The 24,617-nt window shown below is 37.5% G+C and overlaps 3 protein-coding genes across 6 annotated transcripts in view; 2 read left to right on the forward strand and 1 right to left on the reverse strand.

Annotated features, from left to right (window-relative positions):
- Positions 1-2,255, forward strand: part of BBS7 (Bardet-Biedl syndrome 7) — a 48,430-nt gene extending 46,175 nt beyond the window's left edge. For all 4 annotated transcript variants that reach the window (XM_054252950.2, XM_078366563.1, XM_002745434.7 and 1 more), the window contains one exon: positions 428-2,255. In XM_054252950.2, the coding sequence (XP_054108925.1) occupies positions 428-561 (134 nt within the window). In that variant the 3' untranslated portion in view covers positions 562-2,255. The remainder of the gene's footprint in view (positions 1-427) is intronic.
- Positions 2,256-2,800: 545 nt separating this feature from the next.
- CCNA2 (cyclin A2) lies at positions 2,801-10,200 on the forward strand. The gene is made up of 8 exons (XM_002745435.7): positions 2,801-3,264; positions 4,032-4,275; positions 5,659-5,771; positions 5,966-6,189; positions 7,156-7,363; positions 7,797-7,910; positions 8,537-8,670; positions 9,009-10,200. Exons 1-8 carry the CDS (start codon positions 3,052-3,054, stop codon positions 9,055-9,057), a joined length of 1,299 nt encoding a protein of 432 aa, XP_002745481.1. The 5' UTR covers positions 2,801-3,051; the 3' UTR covers positions 9,058-10,200.
- On the reverse strand, positions 9,654-24,496 carry EXOSC9 (exosome component 9). Its single transcript, XM_002745436.7, has 12 exons — positions 24,332-24,496; positions 23,921-24,015; positions 23,070-23,189; positions 22,833-22,935; positions 21,119-21,256; positions 18,542-18,624; positions 16,119-16,251; positions 14,402-14,490; positions 12,715-12,861; positions 12,048-12,232; positions 10,197-10,275; positions 9,654-9,898 (listed from the first exon to the last, which is right to left on the reverse strand). The coding sequence occupies exons 1-12, from the start codon at positions 24,395-24,397 to the stop codon at positions 9,814-9,816; spliced, it is 1,323 nt and encodes a 440-aa protein (XP_002745482.1). The 5' UTR covers positions 24,398-24,496; the 3' UTR covers positions 9,654-9,813.
- Positions 24,497-24,617: the final 121 nt, after the last annotated feature.

Here is a 24,617-nt window from a genome sequence, read left to right on the forward strand (position 1 = left end):
CTATTTGCCTTCAAGTCAAATCCCAAGAATGGTCAACATATAGGTGGAATGTTTTAATTCAGATAAAGCTGTTAAAAATAGAATCTGCCTACACTATGTCAAAATGATCGGCTGTTGGAAAAAAGACACCACTAATTGTGATGTTATATATACTGATAGCAGTTCAAAAATGGCCAGCAGTTGTCTAATTTAACAGGTTGTAATCAATTGTTAAGAGGGTTATTAGGCTAATGATTTATATCTTGAAACTTGTTTTAAAGTCCCCCCAAATGAATATTTTTAAAACCATCATGTCTTTTAGGTTTGTGTATGATAAGTAATAGAATTACACGTGCTTAAAAATAGATTATCAAGCATTTACTTTAATGAAATACTGTCATTAAATAGAACTAATCAGTGACAGGAAATTTACCTTTTTGTTTTATAGGCATGATCACTGATCTTTTCATAGATAAATTTAAGTTCAAAGGCACCAATGTAAAAACTAAAGTACCTCTTCTCCTGGAAATTCTGGACAGTTATGACCAAAATGCATTGATTTCATTCTTTGACACAGCATGAAATACGAATAAGGTAAAGTCCCGAGGAAGTGTTCTGTTTAAATGAAAAATGTTAAAACAGAATTAGAAGTTAACTCTGTACATACTTTAATTTCAAACCCTTTTTTATATCTAAAAATATTTGAGATATAATGGCTTTTTAAAGTAATGCTTCTATTTCTTTTGACAAATGGAACTTTTTAAAACTAGAAGAGTATTTTTATTTTTAAAACACTAGTGGAATGATTTAAATAGGATTTTAATGAATTTTTGGCAAGTGGCTATTTTAATTTTTAAATTGAGAACTAATATGTGGAAAATGAAAATATATTCAAATGTATTATAAGGTATAGAAACACATAAATGTATAAACTGCTTTGTAGGTTTCAGAATGTATTTTTATATATTACCTTATTTGATCTTCACAACTGTTGCATAAGTTTGTCAAATCATATAAGAAAACTGATTCTCACTGAAATCTTGTGATTAAGAGGACATGCTAGTATTTTATATAGCTGGACAAGAACCCAAATCCTGGTACTTCCTTTGTGCTGTCCTGGTTACTATGTATGGTGTCAGCTAGTGGAAAAATCTACCAATTATTTTTTCTAGGAGATAGGATTAATTTGCAACTGATTTCCCTTTTGCTTAGGAATGTTTTAGGACTCCGCTGCAGTTTGTGAAATGCTCGACTTGGCTCAGTGCTATAAATTATAGCCAGGGAAATGAGAGCTTACACAGAGTGGAGGGATCTTAACTAGACATGCTGTAACTATACAAACGTGCTACAGGGGAAGAGTGTAGAAATAGTGATGCCATCTTAGATTTTCCTATACTAGTATCTTCTAGATCTCTTTTTATCATATATGACATTAAGGCTACAGAAGTTTTGTACATTAATCTTAATTCATATTTATTAATTTCAAGGGAATACTGTATTGAAAGGTTTTAAACTAGCAAAAAGATAATGTAAAATATGCTTTATGTTTCGAGAAGAGCTGGCTCACAAATTTTGTAGAAAACAGTGCTTCTTAATGATATGCTATTATACTTATTAGTTACGTGCAAGCTTTTTTTTTTTTTTGAGACGGAGTTTCGCTCTTGTTACCCAGGCTGGGGTGCAATGACGCGATCTCGGCTCACCTCCGCCTCCTGGGTTCAGGCAATTCTCCTGCCTCAACCTCCTGAGTAGCTGGGATTACAGGCACGCGCCACCATGCCCAGCTAATTTTTTGTATTTTTAGTAGAGACGGGGTTTCACCATATTGACCAGGATGGTCTTGATCTCTTGACCTCGTGATCCACCCGCCTCGGTCTCCCAAACTGCTGGGATTACAGGCGTGAGCCACCGCGCCCGGACTAGCTTTTTATATAAATATAAAAATTTGTTAAAGGCACATATACTTAAGACTTGAGTTTTATTTTAACAAGGTCATATTGTTTTTGCTATATTTAGAGAAACTTTACTTCTGAAAGGAACATAATTATATCTAGGTCACTAGAATTTCATTGTTTTTTGTTTGCTGCCACAGCTTGGGGAAAATAGATAAAAATTAATGACTATTTGAATATTTTGTAATGTATTGCTATTTATTATAGATGTAGATATTATTATGTAGTTCAAGGTAGCATCTTAAATTGCATCTTCATTAGGAAAAAAAAAAACAAAAACACAATTTCTGGTTACTGTGAATAAACACCTAAATGTTAAGATGACATTATAGTCTGCTAATTGAGTACTGTATTACTATGTGAGCCCCGTGTTAAATGATTTATGGGCATTATTTAATTCTAACAACCATGACTGTAGATATTATTCCCTATTAACAGATTAAAAAAACAGAGATTTGGAGATATTGAAAAACGTGGCCCAGATTTTAAACCTTGGGAAAAAGTCAGTTAAGCTAACTAGAGATCCCAGAGCTAAAACCTGGGGCAGCCCAAATCATAGTCGCTAAAGTTTAATTCCGTTTAATTCCCTAAAAGGCTTAGGGTCAGCCTCTGGACCGCCTTGCCCTAGGTGGATCAGTTTAAAGTAATCAGAAGCTTGGGCCCTGAGCCCCACTCCCGCACAGGCGTTCTTCCTCCCGCCTCAGCCCTAGGTGGTTTCTCTTTCCTGCCCCTCCCCTGCTCTGTTACCTTTGTGCTTCCTTCACTTGCCTGCGACCCTGTCGCCTCGAATGACGTCAAGGCCGGGGCGCTTTCATTGGTCCATTTCAATAGTCGCGGGATACTTGAACTGCAAGAACAGCCGCCGCTCCGGCGGGCTGCTATCTGTATCTCCGGGCGTCTTTGGCCCGCCACGCCCGGCAGTTCCTGCCTGCACCTTTCACAACCTCCTCGGCCCTGCGTGGTCTCGAGCTGGGTGAGTGGGCGGGCAGGTAGGCTGGCCTGGGCTGTAAGCGGCGCCTACGACTGTTCTTTGGCCGGGTCGGTGCGACCGGTCTGCTGGGCGGAGTGCACGCTGCTTGGCGCCGCAAGCTGATCCCGCCGTCGGCCCCCGGGAACAGTGATGTTGGGCAACTCCGCGCCGGAGCCTGCAGCCCGCGAGGCGGGCTCGGCGCTGCTAGCATTGCAGCAGACGGCGCTCCAAGAGGACCAGGAGAACATCAACCCGGAAAAGGCAGCGCCTATCCAGCCACCGCGGACCCGGGCCGCGCTGGCGGTACTGAAGGCCGGGAACCCCCGGGGTGCATCGCAGCAGCAGAGGCCGAAGACGCGACGGGTAAAAGGATGCGGGTTATCTGCAGGAGGGTGGGTCGAGCAGGGTTTGGCATTGGCTTAGCAGGCAGAGGAGAGTGGCGAGAAGGCATCTCCTAGGCTTTTGGAAGGGGGCCAGGATCTGGTGTCCACTTGGTGTTGGTGTCTGGGATGCCACAATAGGGATTCTTAACATCACGATCCCGCCAACACTGTGTGTATGCTGCCTTTTCTGCTCTCTATAAGGGGCATCTGCTTTACATAATAGGGTCAAACCCAAGCTTTATAACGTGTAAGTCTGCTCAGCTCCTCGCCTTTCTCTCCACTTTTAAACCCCAGGCCCTGCTTTAGGACTTTGCCCCTCTCCCATCTCATGCTGAAGAGATGACCTCTACTTTAGAAAACGGTGTACGAAATACTTTGCTTTTGGCAAATTCCGCCATTTTAGCTGGATTTGCTCTGTTGCTCCACCCTCGGGCGACAGTGGTGAACCAACAACACTTTTTGCCATGTCTTTCCTAAACTTGTCATGTATTGGCCTGCCACCCGACCCTTCTTGTGGCCTTGATTACTTTTGCATAATTCCACCTAGTGTTAACTGTTAGCCTTTGTGGGAATGCCTGTGACAAATGGGAACATCTATTCTCTTTTTGAATACTCAAACTATTCTTTGTCCCAGAAAGTTTAATTCCTGGTAGAGTATTTAGGAGAAAAAGCAAAGCCGACATTCACAAGAGAAAGAATGCAAAACTCAAGTAGGCTCAAAGCCAGTTATTAATTTTTTTTTTTTAGGTTGCACCCCTTAAGGATCTTCCTGTAAATGATGAGCATGTCACCGTTCCTTCTTGGAAAGCAAACAGTAAACAGCCTGCATTCACCATTCATGTGGATGAAGCAGAAGAGGAGACTCATAAGAAGCCAGCTGAATCCCAGAAGGCAGAGCGTGAAGATGTCATGGCTTTTAATTCAGCGGTTAGTTTACCTGGACCCAGAAAACCATTGGTACCTCTTGATTATCCAATGGATGGTAGTTTTGGTAAGTTTTAAGGAAATTGTTAGAGTGATGTCTCATGTAGTCATTTTGACTACAGTGAGTTAAGTTTAATGTAACAAGGCTTAAAAGGGTGTGACTTATCTTGGATCTCACAGCTAACACTTGACCTGGTGTCCTACAAAAAGATCCTAATCCAGTACTCTTTCAGGTTCACTGCCATCATATCAATCTAATTATAATTAGATCTTAAATGCTTATTTTAATCTGATCCCGTAAATGTACTTGGAGAATGGATTTGTTTTATTTAACTCACTTATATATCACTTAGAGTGTGCTATTTGAAGATGCAGTTTTAAATATTGTGATTACATAACATCTCTTGCAGTGTTACAATTTTGTTTATATAAAACCAGTCTGGTTTATCATCTGATACCAGAAAGTGACACTTTCCCTCCTGCAGGTCAACAGTTGTACCATGGCTGTTTGCCCTTACTCATGTATTAAAGTAGCTGCTGTAAACAGCTCTTCGAAGTTTGTATTATTTCTTTGCCCTAGGGATATTGAGTCACTGGACAGCTCACTAAATCAAATTTCATTTTAGTTTTAGTTGTATTGATTGTGGGGGAGGATGAGTGAGCAGAAAAAGTCCGTTGGAAATATTTTGTGTGTTTTTATTAAAATTTTGCAAAATAAGTTTAATTTCAAGGTGATCTTTGATGTGAAAAGAATAATGGATGATACTCTTTGCTTCAAAAGATAATTTACACTACAAAAAATACTTATTTATAGTGTTAATCTGTTTGTCCATAACAAACCTAATTTCTTTTTTTTTTTTTTTTTAAAGATGGGGTTTCACTATATTGGTCAGGCTGGTCTCGAACTCCTGACATCAGGTGATCCACCCGCCTCAGCCTCCCAAAGTGCTGGGATTACAGGCATGAGCCACCTTGCCCAGCAACAAACCTAATTTCTTAATAACACTTGTTAATGGAGACCATTTAACTGATTCCAGCTGTTGTTTAATTGGGCTTTGTATATGTCAGACTCTGGGATTTGCATTAGGGCAAATCTTAGATATTATCTCAAAACTTGGATTTTAAGTGCTCTATCCTGACAGAACCACCATGCCATCTGCTCCTTTCTGTAATGGAAGTTGAATGCTTTAAGATAATATATGATTCTCGTTTTCTTGTTAGGGGCCTACCAATGTATTTTTTTTTTCCTCATTAACTAATGTCATTCCAAAGATATATGTACAGAGATACTAAGACTAGGGTAAAATATTCTACATATTTCATCATGAGAAGCTTTTTAGTTTGATGAAATAAGTGCTTTGCTAATATAAGATTCCTTACAAGGGCAGTCATTTTTAGCTATTAAACTAAATAGACAATTAATTTAATCATATCTTTTGAATTGTCCCAGAGTCACCACATACTATGGACATGTCAATTGTATTAGAAGATGAAAAGCCAGTGAGTGTTAATGAAGTACCAGACTACCATGAGGATATTCACACGTACCTTAGGGAAATGGAGGTAAAAGTTCTCTGAATCCAGTTTGTATAATATATTTGTTAAATGTGGCTAAGTGAAATTAAGAAGATAGTTAAGTTTTTAAACTGCTAATGAATTATTTTAATGATACACTTAAGTTTATAGCATGTAGCCTCTCTTAATTCATGGTAAAATAATCTAATTGCAATTTTAACACTAAATAATTTTCTCAATAGGTTAAATGTAAACCTAAGGTGGGTTACATGAAGAAACAGCCAGACATCACTAACAGTATGAGAGCTATCCTCGTGGACTGGTTAGTTGAAGTAGGAGAAGAATATAAACTACAGAATGAGACCCTGCATTTGGCTGTGAACTACATTGATAGGTTCCTTTCTTCCATGTCCGTGCTGAGAGGAAAGCTTCAGCTTGTGGGCACTGCTGCTATGCTGTTAGCCTCGTAAGTCTACCTAGGTTTGTTTGATTAAAAGTTATCACTACCTTTTGTTTAGGGAAGAAATTGATTTTTAATGGTGACCTTTTAATATTATACCAGGCAGAGAGTCAGTGACTACTTTAAGGGATGGCAGTGTGGTAGGGCTTGGAGTGGAATAGGATGAAACTGTGTTCTAATCTAGAACCCTAATTTTCCCCTATCTTGAATGAACACAGACTGTCTACATTATATATAGTATAGTAGATTACAAATTTTAAAACATTTTCCTTCCAATATTAAAGTACTTTCTGGCATATAAGCAGTGTCTCTTTCATTAAGAAGTAAAGGCCAAGCGTGGTAGCTCACTCCTGTAATCCCAGCAGTTTAGGAGGATGAGATGGGCAGATCACTTGAGGTTAGGAGTTTGAGACCAGCCTGGCCAACATGGCAAAACCCCATTTCTACTGAAAATACAAAAAATTAGCCAGGCATGATAGCATGAACCTGTAATCTGAGCTACTAGGGAGGCAGAGGCAGGAGAATCACTTGAACCCAGGAGGTGGAGGTTGTAGTAAGCTAAGATTGTGCCAGTGTACTCTACCCTGGGTGACAGGAAGACTGTCTCAAAAAAAAGAAAAACTAAATTTAAAAATGAACACATAAAATATGTTTTATTAGGACTTGTATTTCCTAAATTTTCATCTACTTGGTGAACTCTGGCATTGTTCCCATCTTGAGAAGTCTCATGCCTTTCATTTACTTCCTTTGACTGAACTGGGAAAATATCTCAAAAGTGCCTCGTTGATTTGGGCCTTTTAATTACTATTTAGCTTTCCAGTCTCTGCTAGAAATGATGATCAAGTGTCTGGAACTGCAGTTGGTATGGGTTTTGGATTCATTCCATATATTCTGCTAATGGGATTTCAGAATTGGGATAAGGAAGCTTGCTTCTCTTTTAGGACTGATTACTTAAAACTTTTTTCATTGTAGAAAGTTTGAAGAAATATACCCCCCAGAAGTAGCAGAGTTTGTGTACATTACAGATGATACCTACACCAAGAAACAAGTTCTGAGAATGGAGCATCTAGTTTTGAAAGTCCTTACTTTTGACTTAGCTGCTCCAACAGTAAATCAGTTTCTTACCCAATACTTTCTGCATCAGCAGCCTGCAAACTGCAAAGTTGAAAGTTTAGCAATGGTGAGTTAACTTTCATTTTGAATGGCGATTCTTAGGTAATAATTAGGGGCAGGTCTTACTTAGTTCCTTTGTACAGTAGCGGGGAAGAGATTTAGTATTCAGAGGGAGATTGATACTGCAGTATGGAAGAAAGCCTACTGCTGGCAAAAGATAATCTATATCAGGAAAGCACTAGAACTAGAGGTATAAGGATGAGGTCTTGGGAATGGGTAGTCAGAATAGTTATTTTTTAAAAGTTCATAAAGGAGGGAATATACAGAATGAGGATGGAAAAAAACACTAAAATGGTGAATCTGTTTAAAGATGAGGCTGCAAAATATTTTTTCTAGGGTTGCTACAGAGCCATTATCAAAGGTAGGAAAAAATTAGAAGGCAGGGATTTGAGATTTGAATTCTAGACATTCTTGTGATCATAAAGTATTTTTTATTCCAGTTTTTGGGAGAATTAAGTTTGATAGATGCTGACCCATACCTGAAGTATTTGCCATCGGTTATTGCTGGAGCCGCCTTTCATTTAGCACTCTATACAGTCACGGGACAAAGCTGGGTATGTATCACAGTCTTCACACACCTACCTTGTAATTCAAATGCCTGTGCCAGATTAAGTAATTGTCCTACAAAACTGAGGGTTGCCTGGATGTTCTTACTTGGAAAAACTTCAAATACATACAGTTGACCCTTGAAAAACACTCATACAGGTTTGAACTGTGTGAGTCCACTTACACATGAACCTTTTTCCAGTCAAATGTGGATTGAAAATACAGTATTCAGGGAATTCAAAACCCATATATATGGAAGGGTGACTGCAGGACTTGAGGGTATAGAGATTTTGGTATATTCGGGGAAGGTCCCAGAAGCAATCCATCGTGTATACTGAGGGATGGTTATATACAGTTTAAGGCATGTTACCTGTTGTACAGCATCTGTTTGTCAGGTGGAAAGCTTAGTTGTAACTTGGATTGAAAGGTGAGCTTTTTAAAAAGTCTCTGATCTATTGCTGGCAGGGAAAGCAGCAACAAATGGATTCAGAGATGGAATAGTGGCCTGAGAAAACTAGTTGGAAGAGTTAAAGATTAGTACTGGAATGTAACATAAACTTAATGCCAACTGTTAACTCTGTTTGGTGTGTTACTAAAAGCAAAACTCAGGGGTTCTCTATTCCCTTCTCTGTAGCCTGAATCATTAGTCCAGAAGACTGGATATACCCTGGAAAGTCTTAAGCCTTGTCTCATGGACCTTCATCAGACCTACCTCAAAGCACCACAGCATGCACAACAGTCAATAAGAGAAAAGTACAAACATTCAAAGTAAGAATTAACTTGGATATTGAAGCTACTTTTCTAGACTATAATTTAGAGATCTTTGACATTCTAACTTTATTCATGAATCTGCCATAGCCTCCTTGAGAATCTGTTCTCTTAACTGGTTATGTGTTCGAAGGTTGTAGTTAATGCTTTCTGTCCTGGGTCTAGGGGAGAAGGGAGAAGGAAGGGGCATGGATGTGTATTTCAGGTATTAGACAATGTTTCTAAAACCATCAACTCGGTCAGATATAGCATTTTTTAGTTCCCAACACATACATTATTCCATGATCTTCTTTACCCAGTGAATGTTTACTAAAAATGTTTTTTTCCCCTATTTATAGGTATCATGGTGTTTCTCTCCTCAACCCACCAGAGACACTAAATCTGTAACAATGAAAGACTGCCTTTGCTTTCTAAGATGTAAATCACTCAAAGTATATGGTGTATAGTTTTTAATTTAGGTTTTTACAATCATTTCTGAATACAGAAGTTATGGCAAAGTACAAATTATGGTATCCATTACTTTTTAAATGGTTTTAATTTGTATATCTTTTGTATATGTATCTGTCTTAGATATTTGGCTAATTTTAAGTGGTTTTCTTAAAGTATTAATGATGCCAGCTCTCAGGATTATAACAATAAATTGATTTGGAAAACTTTGCAAGCCAAATTTAACTTCTTCAGGATTTCACTTAGAAAAGTTAATTTGGTTTACTGTAATGGAAAGTGAAAAGCCTTCCTCTAAAATTAGTTTTAGGAAAACAGACTCTCAAATTCTGACATTCATATTCCTAAGCAACTGGATTAATTTGCTGACTTGAGCATAATCTAAGCATATCTGGAATAAATCTGTACTTACCAGTAGAGTGGAGATCCCTAGACTTTGGCTCTTTGTAAAACTTGATTAGGTTTTGTGAGGTAAACTCAACAGAGGCTGGGAGCAGGAGAGAGGTGGGAAGCTTATGTGCAAATTAACAGACAAGAAATGCTCCAGAAGGTTTATTTCAAAGCATACCATTAAAAACAAAAAACTTTTAAAAATCCTGCTAGATTTTATAATGGATTTGTGAATAAAAAATACCCAGGATTGTTAGAATGGAATAAATACCCTTTTAATACTTATATACAAATATACAACTGTTAGCTTTAATTGGCAGCTCTCTTCTTTTTTCTTCTTTTCACTGGCTTTTTATTTGGTGCTTTCTCCTGTTTTACACTGATGGTCTGTGTTCTGTGAATATAAAGTAAGAATTTACTAAGAGTATGCTTGTTAAATTTTGGATTATTGAAATAAGAGGCATTTCTTATTTTTCTAATAGGATATAAAATGTGTCAGCTATGAGTAAAAGTGGTATCCAAAGAGTTTTTATAAGTCACAAGGTGTAAATCACAGAACAGATGGATATCTAATGAAAAAGGGAAGTCTTTTTGTTTATAGTCGTGTGGCAAGATGAGAGTAAAACCAGAGAGCAAACCTCTAGAAGTGTTCAGTATATGTATACATTTGAAATAAACCAGAAATTTGTTACCTTATTTTCTTTGGATTCTTGTCTGGTTCTAAAATGATCATTTCTTCTTCTTCACTATCGGAGAGTATTATGGGAGCATCTTTGTTTAAAAAAAAAAAAAGTTAATCTTGGAAAATTTATTTCCACATGAGTTTATTTCTATCAGATGTTCTAAAACTCTTATTTCCAGGGCTGGGCATGGTGGCTCACACTTGTAATCTCAGCACTTTGGGAGGCTAAGGCGGGTGGATCACCTGAGGTCAGGAGTAACTTATTTGCCTATAATAGAGAGCCAGCTCATGCTACTCTTTAGGTGGAGGCTTTCTTTTCTCTAAATCAGCTTCGTAGGGCTCTCTAGAACTCATCTGTAACACTTGTTCCTTTAAACTCTTATTTCCTATAGGTTCTTAAATGGTGTGACAATTTAGTACATGCCATCATAGGAAAGTGAGGGGGAAATTTATGTTTCATCTTTTGTGGAGCCAACTGAATTGTTTGCCCTACTTTATTACCAAAACTGACCATGAAAAATATTACTGGCCATTTGTATTTTCTCTGAGAACTGCTCCACATCTTTTGCCCATTTTTCTCCTGATCATTGTAATGATATATATAAAATGTGAATTAACCCACATCAATTCTTTGTATTTTTAGTTTTCGATTGGTTTCTCCTGTTCTTTGCTCCATTTCTCCAATTCTTAGGTCTACCTTCATTATTTTCAGTTGAAAATGTAACAGTGAAAAAATGGAAACAACTGACATCTTCAACAATAAGGGAATTGTTATATTCAGTGCTATACAGGTCTATGCAGCATTAGCTTACATCACTGCACAGAGAGTAAACATCTGGAACAAGTTCTGGAAGAATAATACCAAATAGAAATAACCACTGGGAAAGTTAAATAAGGGTCCCAATCAATGGGAATTCCTTTCCTTACCTATTTACTTGAGTAATTAAACAAAAAGCTTAGGCTCTAGTAATGTTCATAAGCAATAATTTATCTCCTTGAGAATATAAGTATTTGCATTACACTCCTACTAAGCATATTGCCTTCAGTTTTCCCTGCCAGCCTAGTTCGCAGTTCCTTATAAGATTTCTGTTACTACATACACTGGCAAGAATTTGCTTTTTTTTAAAGTAAATATAACCATACATAAAAACAAGTTCTTCAGTTCTATAGCTTTCAGAATGCAAGAAACATCTAGGACTACCAGTATTCTAGTCACTTGTACAATTTATGTTCTAATACTGCAATGTCTGGTATGATAGCCACTAGCCACATGTGGCTGCTTAATTTTGTAATTAAAATTTAAAATTCAGTTCTCAGTAACACCAGCTACATTTCAAGTGTTCAATAGCCACATAGAGCTAGTGGCTGCTATACCAGCATAGATACTTAATGTTTCTATCATCACAGAAAGTTTTATTTAGACAGTATTATGTTATAATATGGATGGGCTTTTTTTTTCAGTCTAGAAACTACAAAAAAAGGCAGCATGCAAGAATAAAATCTCCAAGAAACTCATTCCCTTAATACTGACCCAAATACATATATAAAATTTTTTTAATTAAAAATGTCACTATCATTTTATGCCAAAGTGTACCACTAGTATCATTAGAACTGCAATTAGCCACAATTTAGTTGAAATTTAAATCACAATATTTAGCCCCTCTAAAAAAGCAATACTTATATATATCCCTATATATAACTATGTATTCTCCATATAGTATCCCATATGTTATATATCTAGTATACATCTCTATATATAGTGATATATACACACTTATTTTGTGCATTACATATAACTATATATGGTAATACTCTATATAACTATAATAAATAGTAATAAGTGTGCCATAGTGTCACCTACCTTGGCTTCCAATATCAGAGACTTCTATTCCAGTGTCCATCTTTATACTATCAAGAATGATAGCTTCATCACTGCCACCTTCATCATCATCTTCCTTCTCAGAGTCTTCAAGATCACCCCAGGAGTTTTCTACTCCTTCTCCAATTTGGGCAGTTCCAGGAGTCCATAGCACAGGTTTAGAAACACTTAACAAGTTAAGAAAACCGAGTAACAAAACTACTGCTCTTTGATGGACTGTTTTAATGAAAGTTTTTTTCCTGTAAGACTGATTCAAGTGTGCCTCAAGTTCCTAAGGGGAAAAACACTTAGAGCCTATACTATGGATGGCTGAATAATGAAGAAGAAAAAACAACTCAGGCAAGATTTTATGGATGCAGTTAATAGTAAGAAATGTGAAGAGACAGGTTCTCAATATTTTAGTTACAATACTAAATTAAAATTGGTCCTTTAATTAAAATCTGATTTTTGCAGGATACCTGAAAAAAAAGCTCAATGTTATACCATCAACATATTACTCACATCACTATCTTGTACTTTAAGTGTTTTTCTAACAAAATACAGTGTTTACAAAAACTTAATTTCAGTATGCACACCCTTCATATAACCTAATACTATAATGCCAAGTGTTATGAATCTTGTTACTGCAAAAACCACCAAATAAAGATACACTTCTGAAGGAGGTTCTGCTTCAGCAATGATTTCTTCTGCTTTTTCTTCTACATCTGAAGTATCAATAGAGGCCTTTTCCATTTTAAATGCTGTGATTCTTTGATTTGCTATAGACTCTGCAAAACCGAACTTTCCACCTTCTTTCCTGTGTGGGGGGTGGGAGGGGGTTTAGTGGGAAGGAAGGAGAAGGAAGATTGGATAGAAGACAGGAAGGGAAAAAAAACTATTACTTCATCGTTCGGTGAAAAATACTGGAAGAGAGTTTATCTGACTAACTTAACCTCACCAATTTACTAGGCCTAACAAGAGAAATAGTTACTATAATCATTTATTAAACCATGTGCCAGACCATGTGCCAGGTGCTTAAAATACTCTATTCTCTAACCATCAAGTCAGCCCTACCACATAATGTTAATATCCCATATTATAGAAGAGGACACTGAAATGCTGAGTTATATATTTTGCTCAAGATAGCACAATAAGAAGTAGAGATGGGAATCAGTCTGTTTCCTTCCATTAATTTGGGTTACTAGATTCTTTCTATCCTAAGAATATGTTAACTTTTAAAGATGAATCTTATGTCTTCAGGCACAGGGGCTCACACCTATCATCCTGGTACTTTGGGAGGGAGGCCCAGGCAGGTGGATCACCTGAGGTCAGGAGTTTGAGACCAACCAGGCCAACATGGTAAAACCCCATCTCTACTAAAAATACAAAATTAGCCATGCATGGTGTTATGCATCTGTAGTCTGAGCTATTTGGGAGGCTGAGGCAAGAGAATCACTTGAAGCCATGAGGTGGAGGCTGCAGTGAGCCAAGACTGCACAACTGCACTATAGCCTAGGCAAAAGAGTGAGACTGTCTCAAAAGAAAAACAAAATCTTATGTGACTTTTCAAATAGGTTATATTTAAATTGCAGAAAATGTAATAAACAAGTCCAATCAACTTTCAAAAAATACTAAGTAGTATACTTGAGATTAACAAATAAGAAAAGATCAAGTGTGAAATGTATATGGTTGCCCTTGTTCAAGGAAGACCCTTAAGACAAAAAAATATATTAAAAGACCAGTTAGGGCCATTTCCTGTTCCCTGTGTTGTGTCTTGGGAGTCTGGAGCAATGAAAACCTCTGTGCCTTTAGAAGGGTCCTTCCTCTCTGTTTTGGAATTCTGTAGTCAACTCAGGCTTAAATTTCCATCTGTGATGCATTTTGCAATAAGTGGGTTTGATGCCAACACCTTGAAAGATACCTCTCAAAAAACAAAAGGACAAGAGTCACCAGCTCCCACACAAAGTAAAAAACATGTACCTAATTTTAGCTGTGTTAATAAGGAGCTACTATCCACAAGTCACTCAATAATAATAACTATGTTATAAAACCCTTTCCTCCCTAAGGCACAGGAGCAAGTGGTACACACTTGTCTAGCAACCAGTTTCATTAATACTTTTATTGTATCTGTTCAAAGATGAGTAGCAATATCCATTAGGAGTTTCACTGCCTTTTGGAGTTTAGGATAATGTATCTATACCGTAGTATTTACACTTTTTAATGAATTAATTTTAAGTGAAATTGCCATTCTAACTTAAGTTCATAGATAATAAAGCTTGCCTATATTAAAACAAAAAATAAGTAAAAATTTTAAAACTAAAAATAAAAGACCATGTAGTTCTGGAAAAGTTACTTACCTAACTTTTTGGTCATTTTCCAAAGCTTTCTGTATTAGCTCTGTAATTTCTGCTACTTTCACACCAGCAATTTTGCTGCATCTCAAAACCTATTTATAAAAGTGAATTCTGTATTTAAAGACAATAAACCAAATGGTTTTCTCTAAAGAAATTAAATCTATGAAATTAAATTTTCTACCTTTATAATTTAAAGCCTGACTTTTCTAAACATGAAAATAATACAGTGTAAACACAGATTAAGGCAAGATGTGAAAGTTGTTTTAAGATATGAAAAGGACTATCACATTAAGGGAACAGACATGAAAATTTTCTTACACAACAGTATAAAAGATACCATGGAAGAGGCCACAGATACATATATGCTCAGGGATGCACTAACTTACTTTCTTTTTGGGTAATCTACAGAAATAGGAATCTGGGTAGTAGTTGTGATGCTGGTAAAGAAATGATGATAATAGAAACTAACATTAATTGCACACAATATATGCTAGACACTGCAATATCTTTTTATCCTTATAACAACAAAGTGTTGATAATGACATCATTCCCTATTTTTTTTTTTGTTTTAAGATGGGGTTTCACCATATTGGTCAGGCTCGTCTCGAACTCCTGACCTCAGGTGATCAGCCCACCTCAGCCTCCCAAAGTGCTGGGATTACAGGCGCGAGCCACCATGCCTGGCTCATCATTCCCTATTTTACAGATAAAGAAACGGAGACTCAAACATATAAAATCATTTGCCCAAGATCAGCTAGTATGAGGGCAGAGCTAGAATTCAAACTAAAGCAGCTTTTAATCACCTATACTATATGCTATATGGAGATTTATTTTCTAAAAGCTCCCATGTGAATCTGAATATGTAGCTGGGTTTGTAAACTACTGCCAATTATACCCAAATTCTAAAAGTAAAACTGTCTTTTTACATAATTTCTACTACTGCATGTATTTTTTAAAAACGTCTATTTTTGAGACAGATCTCATTCCATAGCCTGGGCTGAAATGCAGTGGCATGATCTCAGCTCACTCAACCTTCATCTCTTAAGTTCAAGCAATCCTCCTATCTCAACTACCCTAGTGGCCAGGATCACAGACATGTGCCATCAAGCTCGGCTAATTGTTTTTATTCAAAAAGAATTTTGCTCTTGTTGCCCAGATTGGAGTCTAATGGTGCAATCTTCACTCACTGCATCCTCCATCTCCTGGGTTCAAGTGATTCTCCTGCCTCAGCATCCCAAGTAGCTGGGATTACAGGCATCTGCCAGCCACCACACCCAGCTAATTTTGTATTTTTAGTAGAGATGGGGTTTTACCATTGTTGGTCAGGGTGGTCTTGAACTTCTGAACTCAAGTAATCCACCCACTTCGGCCTTCCAAAGTGCTGGGATTACAGGTGTGAGCCACCATGCTCAGCTGTTTTTCTGTTTTTTTTTTTTTAAAATAGGTATATAAATCTTATTCTTCCTTAGACCCTGCTTCTAGTTGGAAGGGTCAAACTCTACCAGGACAGACATGGGAGCAGCAAGGGAGGAAAGAGGAGGATACCTCATGGCCACCAGTCTACACAATGTATTTAATAGTGATAGTACTGAAACCAGATTCTAACATATCCTAGAATCAAACACTGGAAGTATTCACCCTGGGTTTTTGTTAAAAGACAAGATAAAGCATCTAAAGAGAAGCAACCTATGCTTAATGGGATATTAATCAAAGCACTAACTTGATCTTTTAGTAGCATTATCCCACCACTGGATTGGATAGTACAAATCTCTCGATGTTTGTTCATGGCAATCACCAGCAAGCCATCCATCACACGTTCTTCTCGTTCATTGGGATCCACCAATAAATATGTTCTGAAAAGAATGTTAAATGGACCTGAACAAATCTGAGACCAAATGCTTACCATTTCTTGGGTAACAAATTTTTTAAAAGATGCCATCAATAAAGTCAACAGAGAATAAAGGTCTGAGCCTATGGATTTGGATCACTGAAATGGGGAAAGAGACAAGAAAATTATTCTGTTTATGAACACAAACGAATGCTAAGTGGATATCTCTTGTTATTACAATGAAATCACATTAAGTTCAGATTGGATTTACTTAAATCATATGTAATCTAAACCTAATGCTATTTCTTTGATTAAATGACTTCTGGTTTATTAATAAAAACTAAGATAATATTAATTTGCTTAACTTTAAAGTTGCCCTAATGCCCTGTACTCCAGAGTTCTACTGTGTTTTGCTAATGGCTCATAAAAAAATAGTCTATTTCTGCACTTTCCAGTACATTAGCCAATAGTCATCTGTGGTTACTGAGCCCCTGAAATGTAACCAGCCCAAACTGAGTATGTAAAATATTGGATTTCAGAGACTTAGTGGAAATAAAAGAATGTAGACTCTCATGAGTAATTATTAAAATACTGATTATTAATTTATTTCATTAAAATGAAAATATTTTGTATATATGAATTAAAATATATAAACATTAACTTTTTAATATGACTACTGGAAAATTTTTAATTACATATATGAGGCCAGGCATGGTGGCTCACACTTGTAATCCCAGCACTTTGAGAGGCCAAGACTGCAGGATCACTTGAGCCCAGGAGTTCAAGACCAGCCTAGGAAACAAAGTAAGACCCTGTCTCTATAAAAAAAAATTTTTTTTTGATTAGCCAGGTATGGCACACACCTGTAGTTCCAGCTACTTGGAAGGCTGGGGTGGGAGGATCACTTGAGCTCAGAAGTTGGGATGCTACAGTGAGCTATGCGCTATGATCAGACCACTGCATTCCAGCCTGGGTGAGAGTGAAACCTTGTCACAAAAAATAAAAAACTGTTTAAAAAGTAACAAAGGCTGGGCATGGGCATGGTGGCTCAAGCCTATAATCCCAGTACTTTGGGAGGTGGAGATGGGTGGATCATTTAAACCCAGGAGGTTAAGATCATCCTGGGCAATATAGTGAGATCCCATCTCTACAGAAAATAAAGAAATTAGATGTGCATGGTATGCAACTGTGGTCCCAGCTACTCAGGAGGCTGAGGCAGGAGAATCACTTGAGCCTGGGAGTTGAGGCTGCAATAAGCCATGATCATACCACTGGACTCAGCCAGGGTGACAGAGGGAGACTGTCTTAAACAGCTAGGCATGGTGGCTCATCCCTGTAATCCCAGCACTTTGGGAGGCAGATAACTTTTGAGCTCAGGAGTTTCAGACCAGTTTGGGCAATGCAGCAAAACATTTTTTTTTTTTTTTTTTTTACAAAACATACAAAAATTAGCTGGGCATGGTGGTGCACGCCTGTAGTCCAACTGCTCCGAAGGCTGAGGCTGAAGAATTGCTTGGGCCCAGAAAGCAGAGGCTGCAGTGAGCAAAAATCATGCTGCTGTGTTCCAGCCTGAGTGACACAGCCAGACCTTGGTCTCAAAAAAAAAAAAAGAAAAAAGAAAATTACATACATGGTTCACATTTTATTTCTACTAGACAATGCTGGCCCATTTTCCTCTGATAAAACTCTACACTACAATGACTAAAACTTGAAAGTTTTTCTCTAGTCCTTATGCACAACACTGTGTGAAATATCTTATGTTTATCTCCCCTGTTTCTAAAGAAATTTAAGGCTGAAGTTTTCATTTGAAAGCACGATTAAATGGACCTGAAAAACTCCAAGTGTTCTGCCACAGGAGGATTTAGCAGTAAGTAAAGAAACCGCTGGAAAACTGAAGAACACTAGATTTTTTTCCACCAGTTTGTGAATCATCCCCCCTTGTAACTCACTTCTAGAACTATTCCATCTAATATGCTCCAAAGGCCCCTATCTTCCAGTAACCGAGAGTAATTCTTACCCCACTTTCCCATATTAGAGCCTAGCATATAATTTTCTTAATCCCTGCACATTCTTAGGAAACATAAGACACTACCATGCCATAGTAAATGCCTAAGTTTTTAAGTACACCATGAAAAGAAAAACATTAGGAAGTATCTTCATCATAGTATAAGAGTTCTGTTACTTCTATTGAGAAAGCTCTTTGCCAACTAATGCCCTTACAAAGAAAGAATATTAATATTAACATGACATTTGAGTAGAGCAATAAAATTCCTAGCCACATTTGGAATTTTGGCCCATGACAAAGTGAGGCTTACCCTTGCTGGAAAAAAGCAAAACTGACACAAATGGGCATGTGGTGGATACTTAATGGTACAGGATCACGCTCTTCAGGTGTATACTGTTTTAAAAGAAAATGTTTAATAATTATAGTCACTAATTTATGAACATGCAAAAAAATAATCACCTTGCACATTAAATACTAAAATAAAAAATGAAGTTCCCTTAATCCTTTGAGTACCCAAGTAACTTTTTATATTAATAATTACCTGTTTTATTTTGCCACTCATGTTCCTCAAATTGTGCAACTTTTTCAAAAATATACTGACGTATAATTTACATCCCATAAAATTCACTCATTTTATGTATATGATTCATTTTTAGTAAATGCATAGTTATGGATACATTTACAGACCCATTGCCACAATCTAGTTTTTTTAACATTTCCATTACTCCCCAGAATTCCTCTGAATCTGTCTGTAGTCCATAGGAGTTTGGTGTACTCCCACCTTAGCCCTAAGCGACCACTGATTTATCTTCTGTCTCTATAAATCTGACTTTCTGAGCATTCTATATAAATGGGGAAAAAATTATAATGTTTTATGCCTGGCTTCTTTCAACTTAGCATGATTCATGCACCTTAGAGCATTTATCAGTAGTTCAGTTCTTTTCATCATTGAACAGTATTCCATTATTGGTATATACCACATTTTATCTATTCACCAGTTGGACATTTGGGTTGTTTCTAGTTTCTGGCTAATAAATGATGCTATAAACATTTGCATTCAAGTCTTTGAATGAACATAATAAGCTCTTATTCCTCCTGTAGATTCTTAGGAATGAAATTACTGGAATATTTTTTCCCCTAATTTTAAGTCATTGCAATTTGTTTTATTATTACAAGGTCAAATCTGCTGAAAGATGTACATATAAGAAAGTGTATTTCCAGCTGGGCATGGTGGCTCATGCTCGAAATTCCAACACTTTGAGAGGTCAAGGTGGGAGAATCCCTTGAGCCCAGGAGTTCAAGACCAGCCTGGGCAATTTGATGAAACTGTAGCTCTACAAAAAATACAAAAATTAGCCAGGTGGGTGGCACATGCCTGTAGTCCCTACTACTCAGGAGACTGAGGCAAGAAGACTGCTTAAGTCTAACAGGCAGAGGTTACAGTGAGCAAAGATCACATTACCGCACCCTAGCCTGGACAAGAGTGAGACCCTGTCTCAAAAAAAAAAAAAAACAAAAAAAAACAAAAAAGGGAGTATTCTCTTCTTCTATTGTTATTTTTCTGAATACAGAATGTTGTCTTACACTTAAGAAAACTGCCAAACTTTTCCAACATGGCTATACCATTTTACATTCCCACTAGCAAAAACTCCACAGTATTCTTTAATTGATTTTTTAAGACTAGTAATCTCGCTACTTTTTTTTTAACTTCCTTATATAAACTCCCTCCTCTAAAAGAATATTACCACTACTGTTAATAAACCTTTGTCCCTACTTCTCAGTTTTTAATGGTTCTGCTCCAGTCTACTGCCCAAAAACAAAATTATGAATCATTGCTTAAAAAATGTGGGCATCTGATGTTTTCTTTTGCAAGTTCAGGACACAAACTATAACTACAGTGCACTTGTGTACTTTCATTATTCTAGCATGTAATTTTTTTTTTTAGAGATGGAGTCTTGCTCTGTCCCCCAGGCTGGAGTGCAGTGATGTGATCTCGGCTCACTGTAACCTCTGCCTCCATGGTTCAAGCAATTCTCCTGCCTCAGCCTCTCATGTAGCTGGGACTACAGGCACACGCTGCCATACCTAGCTAATATTTTTGTATTTTAGTAGAGACGGGGTTTCACCATGTTGCCCAGGTGGGCCTCAAATTCCTGAGCTAAGGCAATCAGCCTGCCTCAGCCTCCCAAAGTGCTAGGATTACAGGCATGAGCCAACCGTGTCCAGCCTCTAGCATGTAATTTATATAAATCAAAACGGACATACTCAGCACAAAAGATAAAGACAGCGTAGGTCAATGGTTTTCAAAATGTGCTCCCTGGACCAGCAACATCATTATTACCTAAGAATTCAAAATTAGAAGCACAAATTCTTAAGTCCTAGCCCTATTTTACTTTAGGAGTAGAGTCTGGCAGTATGTTTTAACAAGTCCTCCATTTATTTCTGATGGACTTTTGTCATCTCTTTGCTTAATGAACAAAAGTCCTGGAGACAAATATAAATCTGCTGATTCCTGAATCCTTTTCAGCTACTGCATGCCTCTTGGAGGGTAAGCAACTCACTGTGCTGAGAGTCATGTATTTTTCACACATACGGCCCCTAAATATAAGTCAACCAGTTCATCTAATAATGCTCAATCCACAAGAGTCATCAATTCTATTCTGGAAAACCAGGCTAGGGTATGTTCTTACTGACAGATGTTTCAATAGAGGGAATGTAAGAGATTTCAAGGGCAATTTTCACGATGTGCAGTTTTAGTCTTATGAACAAATTTTAGAACCAACCAAGTTGCCATTTGCAACATAACTTCACTAAAAGCAAGTTGCCTACACATTTAGGACAATCCTCATTCATTCATATCAAGGATCCTGATCACATAAGAGCTTACCAGTGTTACTTCATCTCCTTGGACAGAGACATCAGGTCTTCGGAAGTGACATAAGGCCACGATTGCAGCAACGCTGGCAGCATCAATAATATTTCCATCATGATTTAATAAATGTAGGTCTACACGTATTTGCCAAACCTGAAAGTGAATTTTAAAAAAATAAATCCTGATTACAATGAGTGGCTATTTATCAGGAAAAGTAACGTCGTGTACAAATTTTTTCTTGCTTTAAAACAGGCAGTTACTCCTTCTAGTTCGTCAACAAAAAAATACATTTTAGAAATTTTAAGTCAAACATCTGAAATACTGTGTGAGTCATTTAACAACAGTAAAACACATACTTTAAATAAACAGAACCACTCTAACACTTAATACTAAGATTTTCCTAACCTCAAATCTAATGATACTTTTATCATGTGTGTTAATTTAAAAACCACAAACCCTAGGCCAGGCACAGTGGCTTACACCTATAATCCCAGCACTTTAGGAGGCCAAGGTGGGAGAACTGCTTGAGCCTAGGAGTTTGAGACCTGCCTGGGCGACACAGCAAGACCTTATTTCCACAAAAAGAAAAAAATGTTTTTTAATTAGCCAGGTGAAATGGCATGCACTGTAGTCCTAGCTATTTGGGAGGCTAAGGCAAGAGGATCCCTTGAGCCCAGGAGTTTAAGGTTACATTGAGATATGATGACACCACTGCACTCCTGCCTGGAAAAGAGTGTCACCCTATCCCTAAGAGAAAATAATAAATAAAAAATTTTTAAAAGTTAAACTTTTAGGTTTTGTGATATTTTTAATAAGGGTACAAGTAATGCAAATAGGAAGTATTATACTTAGGTATGGAATATGGAAAGCTAAATGATTTCTGTGGAGTAAAAAGCTTGTCAAAATACCTTAATCAAGAATCAAATTCTGGCCAGGTACAGTGGCTCATCCCTGTAATCTCAGCATTTTGGGAGGCTGAGGCAGGTGGATCACTTGAGGTCTGGAGTTCAAGACCAGCCTGACCAACATGGTGAAACCCTGTCTCCATTAAAAATACAAAAATTAGCTGAACGTGGTGGCAGGTGCCTGTAGTTCCAGCTGCTCGGAAGGCTTGAACAGGGGAGGCAGAGGTTGCAGTGAGCTGAGATTGCACCACTGCAGTCCAGCCTGGGCAACAGAGGGAGACTCTGTCTCAAAATAATAATAATAATAATACAATTCTAATATCCGAATGCAGCACAATTTACTGGGACTAAGATTTCCAAAGTTATCCCTGCTACTGACATGATGTGGCCCTGTGTAAATCGATAAACCTATCAAAATGAGTGATTTCATCTGTTCTTGAGTTCTGCATGAAAAAAGAAAACTACCTGCTTCTATGAACTCATGTAGGTAACATAAGAAAATACATGAGAGATTATATGAAAAAGCCACAAGTTCTTTAAATAAAATATTTTACACACAAATCTAAGTTACTATTTTTACCCTTTAAAGATAAAGCTTTTTGTCCCTTCAGAGAGAGAGAGATGGCACAAAGTTCTAAGGGTATCACATCTGAAGTGAAGTGAACCAGTACAAAACTGAGTTAACGAAAGTTCTGAGAATAAAAACAGACACTGGGATCCGTGAATCAACAATATTTATCCTAAGATTAAGAATTTTGGGCATATTCTCCATTCCATGTGATTTGGGGTTAAAAAAAAAAAAGAAATTTGGGCATATTCCCCACCTTTTCGCCAGCAACAACACAGAGAGATTCAGTGTCTATACACTTCGAATTTCTTAGACATCTTTCCAAGAGTCGATTCAACTTCACCAAGAGATCTGACTGCCTATAATAGGAAAATAGGACGGGGCTAATGTCATGAAATACAACACCAGGTATTCAAAAAAAAAAAAAAAAAAAAAGGTCACTACTGTGAGGTCCTCCTATGACTAAAGTAGCTTAAGAAAAAGATTTAAATACCTGCCAGGTTCAAAAGCTGGAGCGGCCATCTGAGAGAGTTCAAGGTTAAAAAAAAGAATACCTTCTGTTGCCCTATTGAGTTTTGGAGCCACAAGTTCACAGGAAACCTGTCCAAGAACTCTGAAAAGATAAAGGAACAAAGTATTAACTAAATAGATCTTCCTTCCAAAAAAAAAAAATCTGAAACAGCAGGTTTCAACCTTACTGAGTAATATCACACTCAGCCAAATATATCATAGGAGATATAATTATATATAAAGTATAATATACACAGAAATAAAACATAAATTGATACACCTAAAAACACAACAGAAAAAAAATCTTATTACAATGTTTACTATTCCACAGATTGTTTTAAAAATCAATGACCTTTACCTCTAAAGCAAGTATTTATTGATACAAGATGGCATGAAAACTTGAGATTTCTTAAGGGTTTTCACATGGCATCGTTCACCACTATTATCTAACCAAATAGTCTCACAACTTTAAAATGAATATCAGAAAACCTAATTTTCATGTCACTCAGGAAAAAGAGGAAAGCAGGATGTATACTTAATGACAAGATGCTCAAGATCTCTATACTAGTATGAGAAACAAATTCAGTGTGGTCACTACTGGTTGTCTATACGATGTATAGAAGTCAGAAAGAACTATGTGATACGTGACAGAAAATAGGTTTATGATTACAAATTTCAATAGTGACCACAAAACCAAAAAATCTTGCATAAAAAAATACTTACTTTTGTCAGCTCAACAAAGGATACCGTCCAGACTTCTTAGCTGGTTTATAAACATATGTCTTTTTAAAAACTTCTCCCTTTTGAATGTATATATTATTTAAATTCTGTTACCTTGTTTTTCCAAGTTCCACAATGCAACATCCGTAATCGGTTCCAAATGAGATCCTGATGTTCCGATAATCATAGGTTTGTCTGCCATCCAGCCGCTGTAAGCACAAATTCATTCATTTATTCCTTCAACAAGTATTTCTTAAGCAATTACTTTTTCTGGCTCTGGGCTAAGCACTTGGAGGAAAGTGAAATCCTAACCATCCCGCCCATATAGAAAAGCGGAAACTACAGCACAGACAACTGCTGGGAGCCTTGAAAAGAACCTGTCGAAAAAACAATAATAAAGCCTGAGGGTTGGGGTGCACCCGCCGGTCGCTCCCCTAGTTGCTCCCCCGGCCCAGGCGGACCGGGTTATGAGTTCACACCTTGGCGCCCAAGCAGCGCGCCAATTCTGCAGGGACCAAACCATACCTTCTTCTCTTCGATGGCACGGAGTAGGAAGCGGCGCTCGCAGTTTGAAAGTGGCGTTTCCTTCATGGTGTTGGGTCCCGGGTCCCACTGGCACTAAAATCCGCGGGGGAAACGGAACGTGACTCCTGAAGCGCCGCTGCCGGTCCCGCGGCGCAGAAAATTTACGTCATCGAAGCGCGGCGGCGGAAAATGAGAAAGCAAGGGCTCTGGCCTTCGCTACTGCGCAGACTCTTAACAGTGAATAGGGCAAGCCAATGCCCCTTATGGTGGCTGTTTTTGAACGTGA

The sequence above is a fragment of the Callithrix jacchus genome, chromosome 3, assembly GCF_049354715.1.
Source record: "Callithrix jacchus isolate 240 chromosome 3, calJac240_pri, whole genome shotgun sequence".
In the NCBI taxonomy this organism is placed as follows: domain Eukaryota; kingdom Metazoa; phylum Chordata; class Mammalia; order Primates; family Cebidae; genus Callithrix; species Callithrix jacchus.

Bases quoted from the DNA above. Each gene is read 5' to 3' on its own strand.
- CCNA2 (XM_002745435.7), top strand. From the start codon at position 3,052: ATGTTGGGCAACTCCGCGCCGGAGCCTGCAGCCCGCGAGGCGGGCTCG. The intron at 4,276-5,658 runs GTAAGTTTTAAG...GAATTGTCCCAG, and splicing joins TCCAATGGATGGTAGTTTTG to AGTCACCACATACTATGGAC. The intron at 5,772-5,965 runs GTAAAAGTTCTC...TTTTCTCAATAG, and splicing joins CGTACCTTAGGGAAATGGAG to GTTAAATGTAAACCTAAGGT.
- EXOSC9 (XM_002745436.7), bottom strand. From the start codon at position 24,397: ATGAAGGAAACGCCACTTTCAAACTGCGAGCGCCGCTTCCTACTCCGT. The intron at 24,016-24,331 runs GTATGGTTTGGT...TTGTGCTTACAG, and splicing joins GTGCCATCGAAGAGAAGAAG to CGGCTGGATGGCAGACAAAC. The intron at 18,625-21,118 runs GTAAGCTCTTAT...CTTTTAAAACAG, and splicing joins AAGGAGATGAAGTAACACTG to TATACACCTGAAGAGCGTGA.